Source organism: Tripterygium wilfordii, chromosome 4, assembly GCF_013401445.1.
Source record: "Tripterygium wilfordii isolate XIE 37 chromosome 4, ASM1340144v1, whole genome shotgun sequence".
Classification (NCBI taxonomy): Eukaryota; Viridiplantae; Streptophyta; class Magnoliopsida; order Celastrales; family Celastraceae; genus Tripterygium; species Tripterygium wilfordii.
Genome location: NC_052235.1, coordinates 13,544,818 through 13,557,839, shown reverse-complemented (window position 1 = coordinate 13,557,839; position 13,022 = coordinate 13,544,818). Strand labels below are relative to the sequence as shown.

The window sequence follows — 13,022 nt, the reverse complement described above, 5'->3', positions numbered from 1 at the left end:
CTCCGTCAGAAAAGATTGTGGTCGAGATGGAAAGCCCTTTACCTCACCTCTGTCAAAAAAGTTGGTGGTCGAGAAGGAAAGCCCCTTGCATCGCCACCGTCGGAAAAGATGATGGTCGAGATAGATAGCCCTGCCTTGCTCTGTTGGAGAAGATGATGGTCAAGATGGAGAGCCTTTAATATCGCCTCTCTCGAGAAGGATAATGGTCAAGACGACATCTCGTCTTTATCGTGAGAAGAGATGGAGAATCCTTGAGCATCGAGCGGAAAGTATGAAGGAAGAGAGAAGCAAGGGTTCGGTGTCGAAAGAGAGAAGTAACGTTTGAAATTTGAAATTTAAAATTGTAAGAGTAAAATAACCCTAAATTTATATAGGTCACGTGTCTTATTTGCTATATTTGGATTAGATGAACCGTTAAGATAGAGGGCAATTTGAGAGTCTCAAATTTGGACGAATTTGAGAACCCCAAATCCACCGTATCACCACTAAACCCTATAGCTCAACTAAATCAAGGAGTGAACTACTCAGTCGTCATCTCTGTCCAACTCTCAAGCAGTCAAGCGGTGCCCTAGACATAAATTCGACAATCGTGGTTTCGTCACTCCATTGTTACTGCAGTTCAGCTCTGGGTGCTCTCCAAGACAGCAAGACTCCAACTCTCTAGTCTCTCGCTCCTACAGTCACACTCACGCTGCGTGAAGCCGTGAACCTCGTCTCTCGATTTCTTTGAATCTTCGGAAGCAACACTCAGGTACTCTCAGTATTTGCTGCTGGATTATCAGATTGACACATGACTGATTGAGAATTTGATATTAAGGATTATGGATTGGAACGATGGATTGAATGGAACCTGTTTATTACTGTAGTGTCGATTATGGAACCTGTGGAATGTATTTTTTGTAGATTATGGAACCTGTGTGGAATGTATTTGTGTGGAACCTGTTTGGAATGTATTTTTGTTTTGGATTATCAGTTTGGAGTCTTTTCCGATTTGCTAGAGGTCGGGTGTACCCATCACCCCACCCATTAACCAACCGACAACATTGGTTGGCAACCATTACCCGACCCACAAAGTTGGATAAGGTAATGGTTTTGAATTCCAGTCAAGGTCCGTTGGTCAGGTCGGTTGGATTATTGGCCGATAATCAACCGACCCTACCCATGGTAATCCCTACCTCTGGCACTCTTCCCGTCTTCCGTCTCGAGTCTCGCTCGATCTATCATCAACAATCCGTGGGCTTGTCTTTTCCGGTTTTCCTCCACGTGAATTAGTGAATGTTTTGGTATTATTCTTCTAACTTCTCCTGAATTTTTTCTTGATGGGAACAGCTTTGTCTTTCATTAAGATTTAAGAGGAATCTTTTTTGGTCCTCCTCAACACAGAGTGTGTAGTGTGTAGTTTCTACCGTCTTGAGCTTTCTAGTTTCTATGTCCCTGATAATGTCTTGAATCTTGATTTTGAGCATCTGTCTTGGTTTTGAGCTTTCTACTGTCTTCTGTAGCCTGTCTTAAATTATTGAATTAGTTGAATTCTTAAATTCGAGAATTAGTTGAAATATCTTTACTGGTTTGGGTTTGCACATATTGATTTTTGCTTGTGACCGCATTGCAGATGTAGAGATTAATTCGTTTGGGAATCGGTCCACCGTCTCAGACTGAGAGTCCTCTGCTCGCTTCACAGTTCACACGCATTCAATTTTCCTAAGCCCTAAACCCTAGCCAAATTACCGGCCGCCACCCATATCACTTGCTTGCTGTCTCTCTGTAATCTCATTCCCATGGCTTCCATGCTTAAAGCCGCTCCGTGGAGTTTATCATTCTTTTGTGGAGGCAAAGAAGGTAGACATAGCAATAAGACTTGGAATACCATTGTTGTTCAAAAGCAAAAGTGTGTGTCTGTATTATCAATGTCAACTACCGTCTCAGTCGAACAGTTCGACCCCATTGGCATGCCAATCATGGTAACATTACACAACACGCAAACCTCATAATGCCTAATTTATTAAATTGCTTAGATTGAGGTATTAATCTGCATATGTAATTGTAAGAATGTTGCTGTGTTTTTGTTTGTAAGATTGGGTGAGGCCTATTTCTCTCTGTGTAAATAATGTCCTTCCATTGCTGTGCTCATTCTTTTGCTGCTTGCACGAATAGGTTCACTGCTGTTTCATATGATTTTCCTGTCACTAGTCAGGATATTTGTTTGAATTTTTGTTATATTTTCTTGGAAGGTTATGTGGGAATTGGTGAAATTATTCCAATAAGAACAGTTCCATAAAACTTGGTTCAGTTATACATTTTACATTTTTTTTATATAATGTTAGATAATCTTGTTCAGGTAAATGGTTGTACTGGCAAAATGGGGAAGGCTGTTATTAAAGCAGCAGATGCAGCTGGGCTTGATGTTCTCCCTGTATCATTTGCCTCTGAAGAGGAGTCTGGGCAAACTGTGGGAGTGTGTGGGAAAGATATTCAGGTGCATGGTCCTTCTGAGAGAGAAAAAGTCCTTTCCTCTGCCTTTCATGAACACCCAAACCTAATTGTGGTAGACTATACTGTGCCTGGTGCAGTGAATGGTAAGCTCACATAGGAATTTTTTCCTCCTATTTTTACTGTGGGAAATGGAAGATTGGGAACTAAATTCAATGTGCAAAGATGCTTATGTTGACCTGAAAAGGGAGGGAAAAATTGAAGAGCAATTATCACAATGAGTTTACTTGCTAGTTACCACTTTTCTACTTTACTTCATTTTGATTTTTTTTTTCACCTAGAGAAATTCAGATGTAAATTTCTAAAACTGGAAATGAATGACCTGCATGATATTCAAAAGAAATAAAAATATCTTATGCAGTGCGATGGGGGATTTGTTGTCATTGAAATTTGAACATGTTAGGCTGTCTATTATATATGTGGTTTTACTCGGATTCTTTTATTTGGGTATATGTTGTTATCGTCTATCTTTAGTTCAGTGATGGTGATCCAACTTATGGGTTGAAATCTAATTAATTCTGGTGCAAAATTCACTCTTTGCGATTAATATCTTTTTAGAAAAATCATAGATAATTTTGTGATCGTTAACTATTGCAACTGGACTGTGAGAGTTTGGAGTTCAATATGGAATCTGATTAGGGGTTCAAAGGGGTTTAGGGCAGAAACTAAAATATGCTATATAAACTACTGCTTTAAGTGTGCCCTGGCTGGTTTGGAAAGAAATGGCAGAAGTTTTAATTTCAAGGATTCTTTAGTAGACCAATTTATAGATAACTGGCTATGGACTGTGAAGTTTTGGCTTTCCAGCTACTGTAATAATTTTTCTGATAGCATCTTATTAGTTGACTTGTAGTTGCTTCTCTTGGGTTGCACTCCATATATATATATATACATAAACACACACTCACATATAAATAAAATACATTATTATGACAATTTATGTGCTGCAGTTGAGTTATTTCCTGATTGTATCTTTCTTTTTTTTTTACCCCATATGTTATACAGAAAATGCAGAGCTCTATTGCAAAGTTGGAGTCCCCTTTGTTATGGGAACAACTGGTGGCGACAGGGACCGGTTGTATAAGACCGTGAATGATTCAAAGGTTTATGCTGTCATATCCCCACAGATGGGAAAACAGGTAATCAGAATGCATCATTTTCATTGAGCATGAATAATTTTATAATTTATTATATTTGTTTCATACTATTTCTTGTTGCTTTGCTAGGTTGTTGCATTTCTTGCAGCCATGGAAATCATGGCTCATCAATTTCCCGGAGCCTTCTCTGGGTATTCCTTAGAGGTTCTTCTCTTTTCTTTTCACATTTTGAGGTCACGTATTCGTCTAAGTTTCTTTTTTTTAGCTCATAATTGGTATAAAGCATAAGGATATATCAACACGGTTAACGAGCTTAAAATTTCAAGATTTTCATTGCTTAGGCATATGATATACCTAATTAATTCTATCTTTGTTTTGCTATTGTTCTTAGGGATTTCATTTGTCTGCGTATATTAGTGGATGAGGCGTAAGTTATTTAAACAAAGGCTTGGCATAAAATTAAGCCAACTAGTACGCGGAATACATCAACTCAAAGCTTTTTCTTCCAAATTTATGATGCCTTGTATAACTTTTTTTAGTGGGTTATTTTAACTGTTTTTGAATTCATGATGCGATATCGAACTAGTTCTAAATACAAAGATGCACATAGGTGGTCATGTTTCAACACCAGTTGACCTAGTTGAAACACTATTGAACTAGCAATATAATGATGAAAATCTAGTTTGTGTCTGGCATAGCTTGCTGCTTTGTCACTTGTGAAATCTCTCCTTCAAAGTAATGCTATTCTTAATAGTAAGGTGCTAATATTCTTTTCTTCTCTGGTCCTTTTATTTTATTCTTTTAGTATATTTTTCTTCTTTCAGGTCTAATCAATAATAATTTCTTCCCCCTTCTAAGTTCCAACTGTAAATGATTCACTTTTTTTAGTCTTATTGGTGTGAAATGCCTAGTTAGATGCACACTGTAGATATTTGGTGTTATCAGACCTTTTTACTCTCGACTTTTTTTGTTATGAAAATGGTTAAATTTTACAAACTAATCAGTTAATTGTGGTAGGCTGATCATTGTGACTTACTGGCTTATGCATGTGCTTATGATCCTAGGTGATGGAGTCTCATCAAGCAGGTAAATTGGACACATCTGGAACTGCCAAGGCTGTAATATCTTGCTTTCAGAAGCTGGGCGTATCTTTTGATGTGGATCAGGTCTGTTTAATGCATGCATTTCCCGGATGACATTTACATTATTGTCATTATAGTGAGAACTCCTGAATCAGTACAGAAAATTAAAAGGTAATTGCTGACTGAACTTCTGGTAGACAATGATCTCGGCTGACCTCATAGTCATACCATGGCTATACTTTCCATGATCATCTTTTTTTTTCCACATGGATTCTTGAAAATTTTGCTTATACAAACTCCATTCTGCGTGTTATGAAAATTTAAAATTAATATCTTAATGTAGCGGTACTCCGTCATCAAGATTGGGTTAGACGTTTCTTATCTTAATTTTTATCTGGTGGATTACATGACACCAGCATTTAAGAAGTATTGATACTGTGGAGCCTCCAGTGGGCATGGTAAAGGACAGATTGTTTGCGAATTGTGGTGTTTGGGTTGAATTGGGATGCATATGTAAATGGAAATAATTTTAGACGTAATATATTGCTTCTTAAAGATTGTTGAAACATAGCACCTGTTTAGTGCTTTCCCTTGATAAGATTTTAGTGCTTTCCCTTGATACGATTTCTGTTGATCACTCAAAAAATGAAGAAAAAAGAAGTCTGTATGGGGAGTTAGCACCCCTTTTGTGCTTTTCCTTGACAAAAATATATTTTTTGACCTCTTAAAAAAACAGAGAAATATGTGGGACAGGCGGTATTGTTATGCATCCAAGATGTTGTCACCTATACTTTTATCATTTGAGGAACTCTGTCTTGTACAAAATTCTACTTTATAGTTGGTTTAATTTGCTTTTGTTCTTTAGTAAATCTATGGTATTTCTGAGTATATTTTGATACCACCATTTGTTCAGATGCTAAATGAATCAATATTATCGTTTCTGTTGTAACAATACCACTCACCACTTCCTCCTCTCCCCCTCCATTGTCCTGATAGTCCTCATTTCTTCGAACTTTATAGGTACAAATGATCCGGGATCCCAGGCAACAAATCGAGATGGTGGGAGTTCCAGAGGAGCATTTGACTGGTCATGCTTTCCATTTGTATCATCTCACATCACCTGACCAAACGTAATAATACAAATCATGGTTACCATCCATTATTTCCCTTTCTTGTGATGGAGCAGCTATTATGCCTCTTTTTTTTAAGGGTCTGTTTGTTGTTGGAGGGAATGGATGAAAAATACTGGAGTAACCTTTCACCCCTTTTAAGTGGGTTTGGCTTGTGGGGGGTAACTTATAAATGGGATGCAATTACCTTCAAATTGAGGGTAGCTCTTACCTGAGAGAGGGGTAGTGTAGAGGGTGTAAAAGGAAAAAAAATTCTCTTTTTTGCTTCCCCATTACACCCTAATTTGCCTTATTTATACTATCCTCATATTTTACACTACTTATAATGGATTATCCCCTATATAAGACAAAGTTCAGTTTTACAGGTTAAGAGTTTTTCACATCCCAAATACAGTTTAACCATAAGTGGTTAACAGTTAACCCTTTTGAGCCAAACACAATTAGCATGCGCCTTTTATCTCCAATAATAGACCAAATACAGTAATAAAGAACCCCTGGCACCTGCTTTTTCTGCACTTTCCGGACCATTGTTAGCATTTGGTGACTTATTTCCCCTTGTTTTGTCCTTTTTGGCAGCGTTTCTTTTGAGTTCCAACATAATGTTTGTGGTAGATCAATATATGCTGAGGGTACTGTTGATGCTGCAATTTTTCTAGCCAAGAAGGTGAGATTCCATTTCATTCCTTTCTTGGTTGATTCAATTCCTTTGCTCGTTAGTCTTGCAGTTGCTCGTAAGAAGTTAAAACATCGTTGAAAATGAACCGCAACTATAATCATGGTTTTATCACATTATTTGATTATATTTGATGCAACAAGAAGTCCTATAATATGAATTGTTAATGCCAATGTGGTTGGTTGTTTCCGTCTCGTACATTCCTTTTGGATTAGTTTTGCTTTGCACTATGTGATACTGTAAATTTATGTGAAACGCAGGTCCAGTCAAAGACAGACAAACGTATATATAACATGATTGACGTCTTGCGAGAGGGGAATATGCGATAGAAATCACTTGCTGCTGTTGTATCGGAATATGGTTTAACATTTTAAATCGAGATGATTAAGATTATTCTTGACATTTAGGAAGACAATTTTGGAATGCTATCTTTGCCACATTTGGTGTAGTAGTCATACATTGCATATGCATTTGTGTGCATTAGCTTTTTTTTTTCCTTATTTCCTGTTTCTTTTAACACCACTATCCTCATCACATGATGCTGAATAATTTTCTGGATGCAGTATTGCAAGTAACAGGTGTTTTTAGTTTTTGGACCTGTTGAACCCATGATAGACCATTTGAAAATAGATATCACGATAGACAATGAGAACCAGGCCAGAATACTAGTTTTTCTCATCCACAAAAATCATTTCACAGAATTTAATTTAGAAGGCATGGTTCAGGAGCAGTTGTTTAAATTGAGTACCTGGATCTATTTAGATTTAGAATAAAACTAGGGGTCATGCACGTGCTTTGCGTGGTACATAATTGTACTTTTTAATTATATTGTAAATTAAATGTGGTGTAATTTTTTTTTCAATTTTTGTCCATAAATTTGAAGTAATTTAGGGTGTGGATCGAAGCATATGTAATTATAATTCACTGTTTTTTAAATTCCATTTTTATTCATTTTATATCGATGGTTTGAATAATTGTTACCGTTGAGCAATTAAGAAAGTATTTTAAAACTGGCGCTTGTTACGAACTATACTATCTTATATTAATTAACCCAAAAGTCTATATCTATATAAGTGTTTAACACAGAGTAAATAGTAAAAGCATACGACGTTAACACTTTGAAGGTGTATTGTTGTGAATAATTAGTCGTTAAATTGAAAGATTCAAAAAAAAATTGAGAAAATTAACATATATATTTCCAATCGCTAGAGAATTCTCTGCCATTGAAGAACTTTCCGTACATAGAGGAATTGAAGGACATATATATGATGATAGAATTACAACAATATGCTACAAGTTCTCCTTAACAATCTTCTCCTTCAAAGCAATTGCTTCCACTCTACCCATTCGTGTTTGTTTTAAGTGGTTCTGAACCTTGAAACATTAACCTGTAATTAACACAAATAATTCAGTCCACAACAGTTCAAAAAGGCTTCAAATAGATGCCAAGGCAATGAAGATGTTACTGTTACCTTTGCATTGAAATTCTGGTATATCAATACATTTTCGAATTTAATGCCCCGACTAATATAAATAGGTCTGAGCAGTATGTTCATGCATATATTCAAGACCTCTTGCTGGATCAAGTGTAGCCTAGTAGACCACAGCAGTGGGTTCCTACCTGGGACATGGTAAAAAAAAATCATCATCATTCAAACTTGCTCTAAAAATCTAACAATGATCACCCAAATTTAACCTGAGCTGCACAAATGTTCGCTTTGCGAACAATATAGTTGATATATATGGGGGTGTGAATTTTCAACATGATATCAGAGTCTGATTGGGGTATATGTTTAAAGCCTAAAAAAGTGACCTCTTAAAGAAATAAATTTGAGGTCTCCCACATTTGAGTACACGACCATGACATGTGTATCACCATCTCTGAGCATGCAAAGACAATGCCATGTAGATGAGCACCTCTAATCATGGTTCGATGAAACAGGTGGGATGGGATTTAAGGTGTGTGGTTTATAAGGCATGAGGGGGCCCCAACTTATTAGCTTAAGCTTTTGAGTAAAAACGGACTTTCCTTCATTGCCAAGTAAAAGCCACACAAGTGTTAGGTCCATATAATATGGGCAAACCCCCCGTCCAAATTTCTAACAATTTTGGACAATTAATTCTGGGATAAAAGAGTGAAAATAAAACTATTTCATTGATTAAATCAATGGAATAAACATGTTGGGCTCCCTTAGACTACCAAACTGATGGGCTACATGTCATTTTCGTTAATTTAATTACTCAATGTGCCCATGTAACGAGCAAAGCCTGCCTAAAACAAGGAAGCCTTGAAATAAGGAATATCCTACAATAATGTTGAAGAAAATGACATGTAGTCCATCAGTTTAGTAGCCCATGAGAGACCAACAGATTTATTCCATTAATTTAATCAATTAAATAGTTTTATTTCTACTTTTTTATCTCAAAATTCATTGTTCAAAATTTATTATTTTAATATAGATTATATGATTTTTAAACCATAGTCTAAAATTCATTGTTTTATTTCTGAATTCATTTGTTTTTGAAACTTCAGTGGAAAAAACAATGAAATTAAGAAACTCCATTGAAAAAAATAATGGAATTAAGATTTACTCGATAAAACTCATCAACAATAGACCTTCTTAGAAAGAGTATGTGTTGATTCTGAATATATAATTTTTTTAAAAAATCTAACATATATTTTGAGAGTTAAAACGTTTTAAAATTTCATTTAAGAGACTTGGACTACCACTATATGGACTACCTAACACTACTTAATGTTGAATTACTTGTATTGTATAGCTTTCAAACCCTAAAACATTGAACCCCAATTTATACGTACATTTGTTTTTAAGACATGTTGATGTAATCTTTCTTCTAAATACTGTATAGACCATCATCTTCTGCTATACAAACAGTGCTATATATATATATATATATATATATGTCCCATCACTGCATGTACTATTTTTCTTTTTAATAAAAAGAATATTATAAAACCCCCATCACTATATGTCCTTAAAATAAGATACATTATGTACCTGAAGACAGAAAAATGCAGACGAGACTCCTATATATCTTCAAAGCCTAACTAAAATTTTGGTTTCAAATTCCAACATTAGTGAATATATATATATATATATATATATATATATATATTAGTGAACTCTTACAAAGACAATTATGATATATAGCTCACGTAAAGGCCAATTAACATTCTAATTAATTAGTTTTTATTTAATTCGTAAACAATTTTTTTTTTGCAAATTCCCAAATTTGAAGAAATATTTTAAAGAAAGAAAAACAAAATATTGAATTCTTGTTGAGCCACTTTTGTAGCATCCAAGAGCATAACAACATAATATTGTACAATATCATGATTTTATATATGTGGGCTTCATTTTTGTCCCATATATTCAATATTCAATTATTTAATTTATCATAAATTACCTGCTGACAAACGTACATGGAAAATCGATGAAATTAAGGAATGATTGGAGTATCCGTGTACTCTCATCTTCCCCTTTATTTATTTATTTATTTAATAATAATTAATGTGTATAAAATCAAGCAATGAATTCCTGCTATAAATACCTCCTAAAGCCCTTCCACGTTCCACACAGCTTCTCTCATTCTGTTCTGCAACATTCTATATATACAAAATTATGGCAGCATATACATATATACTTGTCTCATTTGTGCTTCTCTTTACATACTCTCATTCACCCTTGTTAGCATTTGGGGCTTCACAATACAATGTGGTCACGTATGGAGCCAGACCAGATGGCAAGACTGACTCCACACCGGCCTTTGTTGCTTCATGGGTCAAGGCCTGTGGCTCCAAAGGTCCAGCCAACATTTATGTCCCTAAAGGAAGGTTCTTTGTTCGCAATGTGGTGTTCAATGGTCCTTGCAAGAATTCTGCCATTGTTGTCCAAATTGATGGTACATTGGTGGCTCCTTCTGACTTGAATGCGGCCAATTGGGTCATGTTTAGGGATGTCAATGGGGTTACTGTATCCGGCGGCATGATGGACGGCCAAGGTGCTTCCTTGTGGGCTTGCAAGGCTTCCGGGAAGAAAAGTTGCCGCAGAGGCGCTACGGTATCTACTATATATGTTCTGCTCACCTTTTCATTTACGTTATAAATATTATTTCATTTCATGTAGAATTGACTAGGGGTAGTTATGTCTTTCCGTGCAAAATCAATCGTCAGCATCATTTTCTTCACTGTACTAATTCTTATTTGATATTTTGATCACCCAAATTTTAATTTTTTCAGATTTAATTAATGGGTTTGAATTGTTTGATTAATATATATAATACGAAGTAGAGTGGTTTGATAAATTGGAACCACTTGACGATAGTTTAATTGATTATCTCTTTGGATTTAGAGCGTAAAGAATATCGTCCTAGATCGGACATTCGATTCTAAACTAGCACAATTATTTGAAAATGAAATTATTGATGCACATTCATCTTGATATTTGTTCTCATGAAATAAATAAAAATGTTAACAATGAGATAATAGAGATATTATTACTACTTTAGGAACAATATTTGATGTTGTGATTGCAAGACCCATTTGAATACTAAAAATCTTTTACAAATCTTTTGCAGCCAAGCCCAAACATATTATACATGTATAAGACCTAAGCTCATTCTTGCATGAATATATTATACATGTATAAGTATATAATTAATTTTTTTAAATTAGGGTGGGGGGCGACAACCTATTTGTTCTGGTCCTCGATTCAACTAACCTGCCTTCCGAGTTTGTGTGTGCCTAACCCAATTCAAGTTTGAACGCATACAGAGTTATTCTCGGTTAATTTTTTTTTATATAAATGGTGATAATACATCAACAGTCAACCGTTTGGATTAATTAGGAGTCTTTTTTCGAGCATAATCAGGAGTCTTCTAGATTTTTTTGGTTTTGCAGATTTGCTGGAAGCAATTCCTGAACTCCATGTGATGTCTTTTGTTAAACTTTAATAATTGTACATTTCTTTTAGTTGCAAAACTAAAATTCTAATTATGATTTTACATGTTGCAGTCATTGGAGTTCGAAAATTCAAACAACATTGTGATTGCTGGATTAACATCCTTAAATAGCCAACTATTCCACATTGTCATCAATGACTGTCACAACGTGAAAGTGCAAGGAGTGAAGGTTTCTGCCGCCGGAAATAGTCCCAACACTGATGGCGTTCACGTTCAAGGATCAACTGACGTTACAATATTGAATTCCAAAATTGCTACAGGCGACGATTGTGTCTCGGTCGGTCCAGGCACCACCAACCTTTGGATCGAGAACATCGCTTGCGGTCCTGGCCATGGCATTAGGTGATTACAAAAATTTGCACACTACGACACTAAGTATATCAATAGCTGTTGATGATTGAAGAAATTAACGCATGTTTGGTTGATGCAGCATTGGAAGTTTGGGGAAAGACTTTCAAGAGGCAGGGGTTCAGAATGTGACAGTCACAAGTGTTCAATTTATTGGTACAGAGAATGGAGTGAGAATCAAGTCATGGGGAAGACCCAGCAATGGTTTTGCAAGGAACATATTGTTCCAACATTGCACCATGACCAATGTTGACAACCCGATCGTTATCGACCAGAATTACTGCCCCGACGAAAAGAATTGTCCCGGACAGGTAAATTATCAAATTGACAATATACTTTTGGTCTCTAAAAGATAAAGTACATAAGAACTTAGACAATAAAAAAAAGCTGCAGTTTGGTCATTAAGAGCGGCCATTTTGACTCATTTCACACTTTAATAGACCAAACTATAACATTTTTCTCTTTTGGCGATGAATTAATTGATCTACCCATATAGAGTGCATTTGGTAGAGCTTATAAGCTGTGAAAAATAAGTTAGCTTATAAATTATATATGGTTGATATCTCCGAATGGATTTGTAATATATTTGAGGTTAATTGATTGACAGGCTTCTGGGGTGAAAATAAGCGATGTGGCATACCTAGACATCCATGGCTCATCAGCGACGGAGGTTGCGGTTAAATTGGATTGTAGCAAGAAGTACGCATGTAGTGGTATTAAAATGGAAGATGTGAAGCTTACTTACAAGAACCAAGTAGCTCATGCCTCTTGTGTTAATGCTGATGGATCCTCTTCTGGTATAGTTGAGCCCTCAAGCTGTTTGCTGTAGAGAACAAAAACAATATTTCTTTATTTACTATTAAACAACAATCAGTACGTATTAATATTATGAGGATTGTACTCATTCATATAGATACGCATATATCACTGGATGTATTCAGTTTTACCTTATGACTCCACCTACATCCAAAGTTTTTCCTATGAATTAAATTATGAGATTACAACTTTCCTATCGAAACCAAAAATCTAGATCATCTAATAAACAACAATGCTTCAATCCTACAGCTTTAAACTGACACAAACATCTATTTTGTGGTGATTTCATGACTACCATAACAACATAGATATGTCCAAAAAAGGAGTTCAGTGACTAGGTGGTTGTCCGAATTTGATCAATTAAGTGCGTCGAAATTCAATCCGGATCAGGGTCTGGGCATGT

At 35.7% G+C, this 13,022-nt stretch overlaps 2 protein-coding genes across 3 annotated transcripts; both read left to right on the top strand.

Annotated features, from left to right (window-relative positions):
* The first annotated feature begins 505 nt into the window (after window positions 1-505).
* LOC119997865 (4-hydroxy-tetrahydrodipicolinate reductase 2, chloroplastic-like) lies at window positions 506-6,974 on the top strand. Of its 2 annotated transcripts, none has more exons than XM_038845088.1 (9): window positions 506-751; window positions 1,613-1,961; window positions 2,339-2,576; window positions 3,496-3,629; window positions 3,717-3,791; window positions 4,652-4,753; window positions 5,690-5,799; window positions 6,376-6,463; window positions 6,733-6,974. In XM_038845088.1, exons 2-9 carry the CDS (start codon window positions 1,779-1,781, stop codon window positions 6,799-6,801), a joined length of 999 nt encoding a protein of 332 aa, XP_038701016.1. In that variant the 5' UTR covers window positions 506-751; window positions 1,613-1,778; the 3' UTR covers window positions 6,802-6,974. The 2 variants fall into 2 exon arrangements, with proteins under 2 accessions (XP_038701016.1, XP_038701017.1); XM_038845089.1 differs by lacking the exon at window positions 506-751 and adding an exon at window positions 1,118-1,283.
* A 3,142-nt stretch (window positions 6,975-10,116) lies between these two features.
* Window positions 10,117-12,632, top strand: LOC119996985 (polygalacturonase-like). Its single transcript, XM_038843761.1, has 4 exons — window positions 10,117-10,554; window positions 11,508-11,797; window positions 11,886-12,114; window positions 12,411-12,632. The coding sequence occupies exons 1-4, from the start codon at window positions 10,117-10,119 to the stop codon at window positions 12,630-12,632; spliced, it is 1,179 nt and encodes a 392-aa protein (XP_038699689.1).
* Window positions 12,633-13,022: the final 390 nt, after the last annotated feature.

What these genes read in the sequence shown, in the direction of transcription:
- LOC119997865 (XM_038845088.1), top strand. Translation starts at nt 1,779, where the DNA reads ATGGCTTCCATGCTTAAAGCCGCTCCGTGGAGTTTATCATTCTTTTGT. An exon ending in TGTGCCTGGTGCAGTGAATG is followed by an intron (nt 2,577 to 3,495) that starts GTAAGCTCACAT and finishes TATGTTATACAG; the next exon opens with AAAATGCAGAGCTCTATTGC. An exon ending in TATCTTTTGATGTGGATCAG is followed by an intron (nt 4,754 to 5,689) that starts GTCTGTTTAATG and finishes CGAACTTTATAG; the next exon opens with GTACAAATGATCCGGGATCC.
- LOC119996985 (XM_038843761.1), top strand. Translation starts at nt 10,117, where the DNA reads ATGGCAGCATATACATATATACTTGTCTCATTTGTGCTTCTCTTTACA. An exon ending in GGTCCTGGCCATGGCATTAG is followed by an intron (nt 11,798 to 11,885) that starts GTGATTACAAAA and finishes TGGTTGATGCAG; the next exon opens with CATTGGAAGTTTGGGGAAAG. An exon ending in AAAAGAATTGTCCCGGACAG is followed by an intron (nt 12,115 to 12,410) that starts GTAAATTATCAA and finishes ATTGATTGACAG; the next exon opens with GCTTCTGGGGTGAAAATAAG.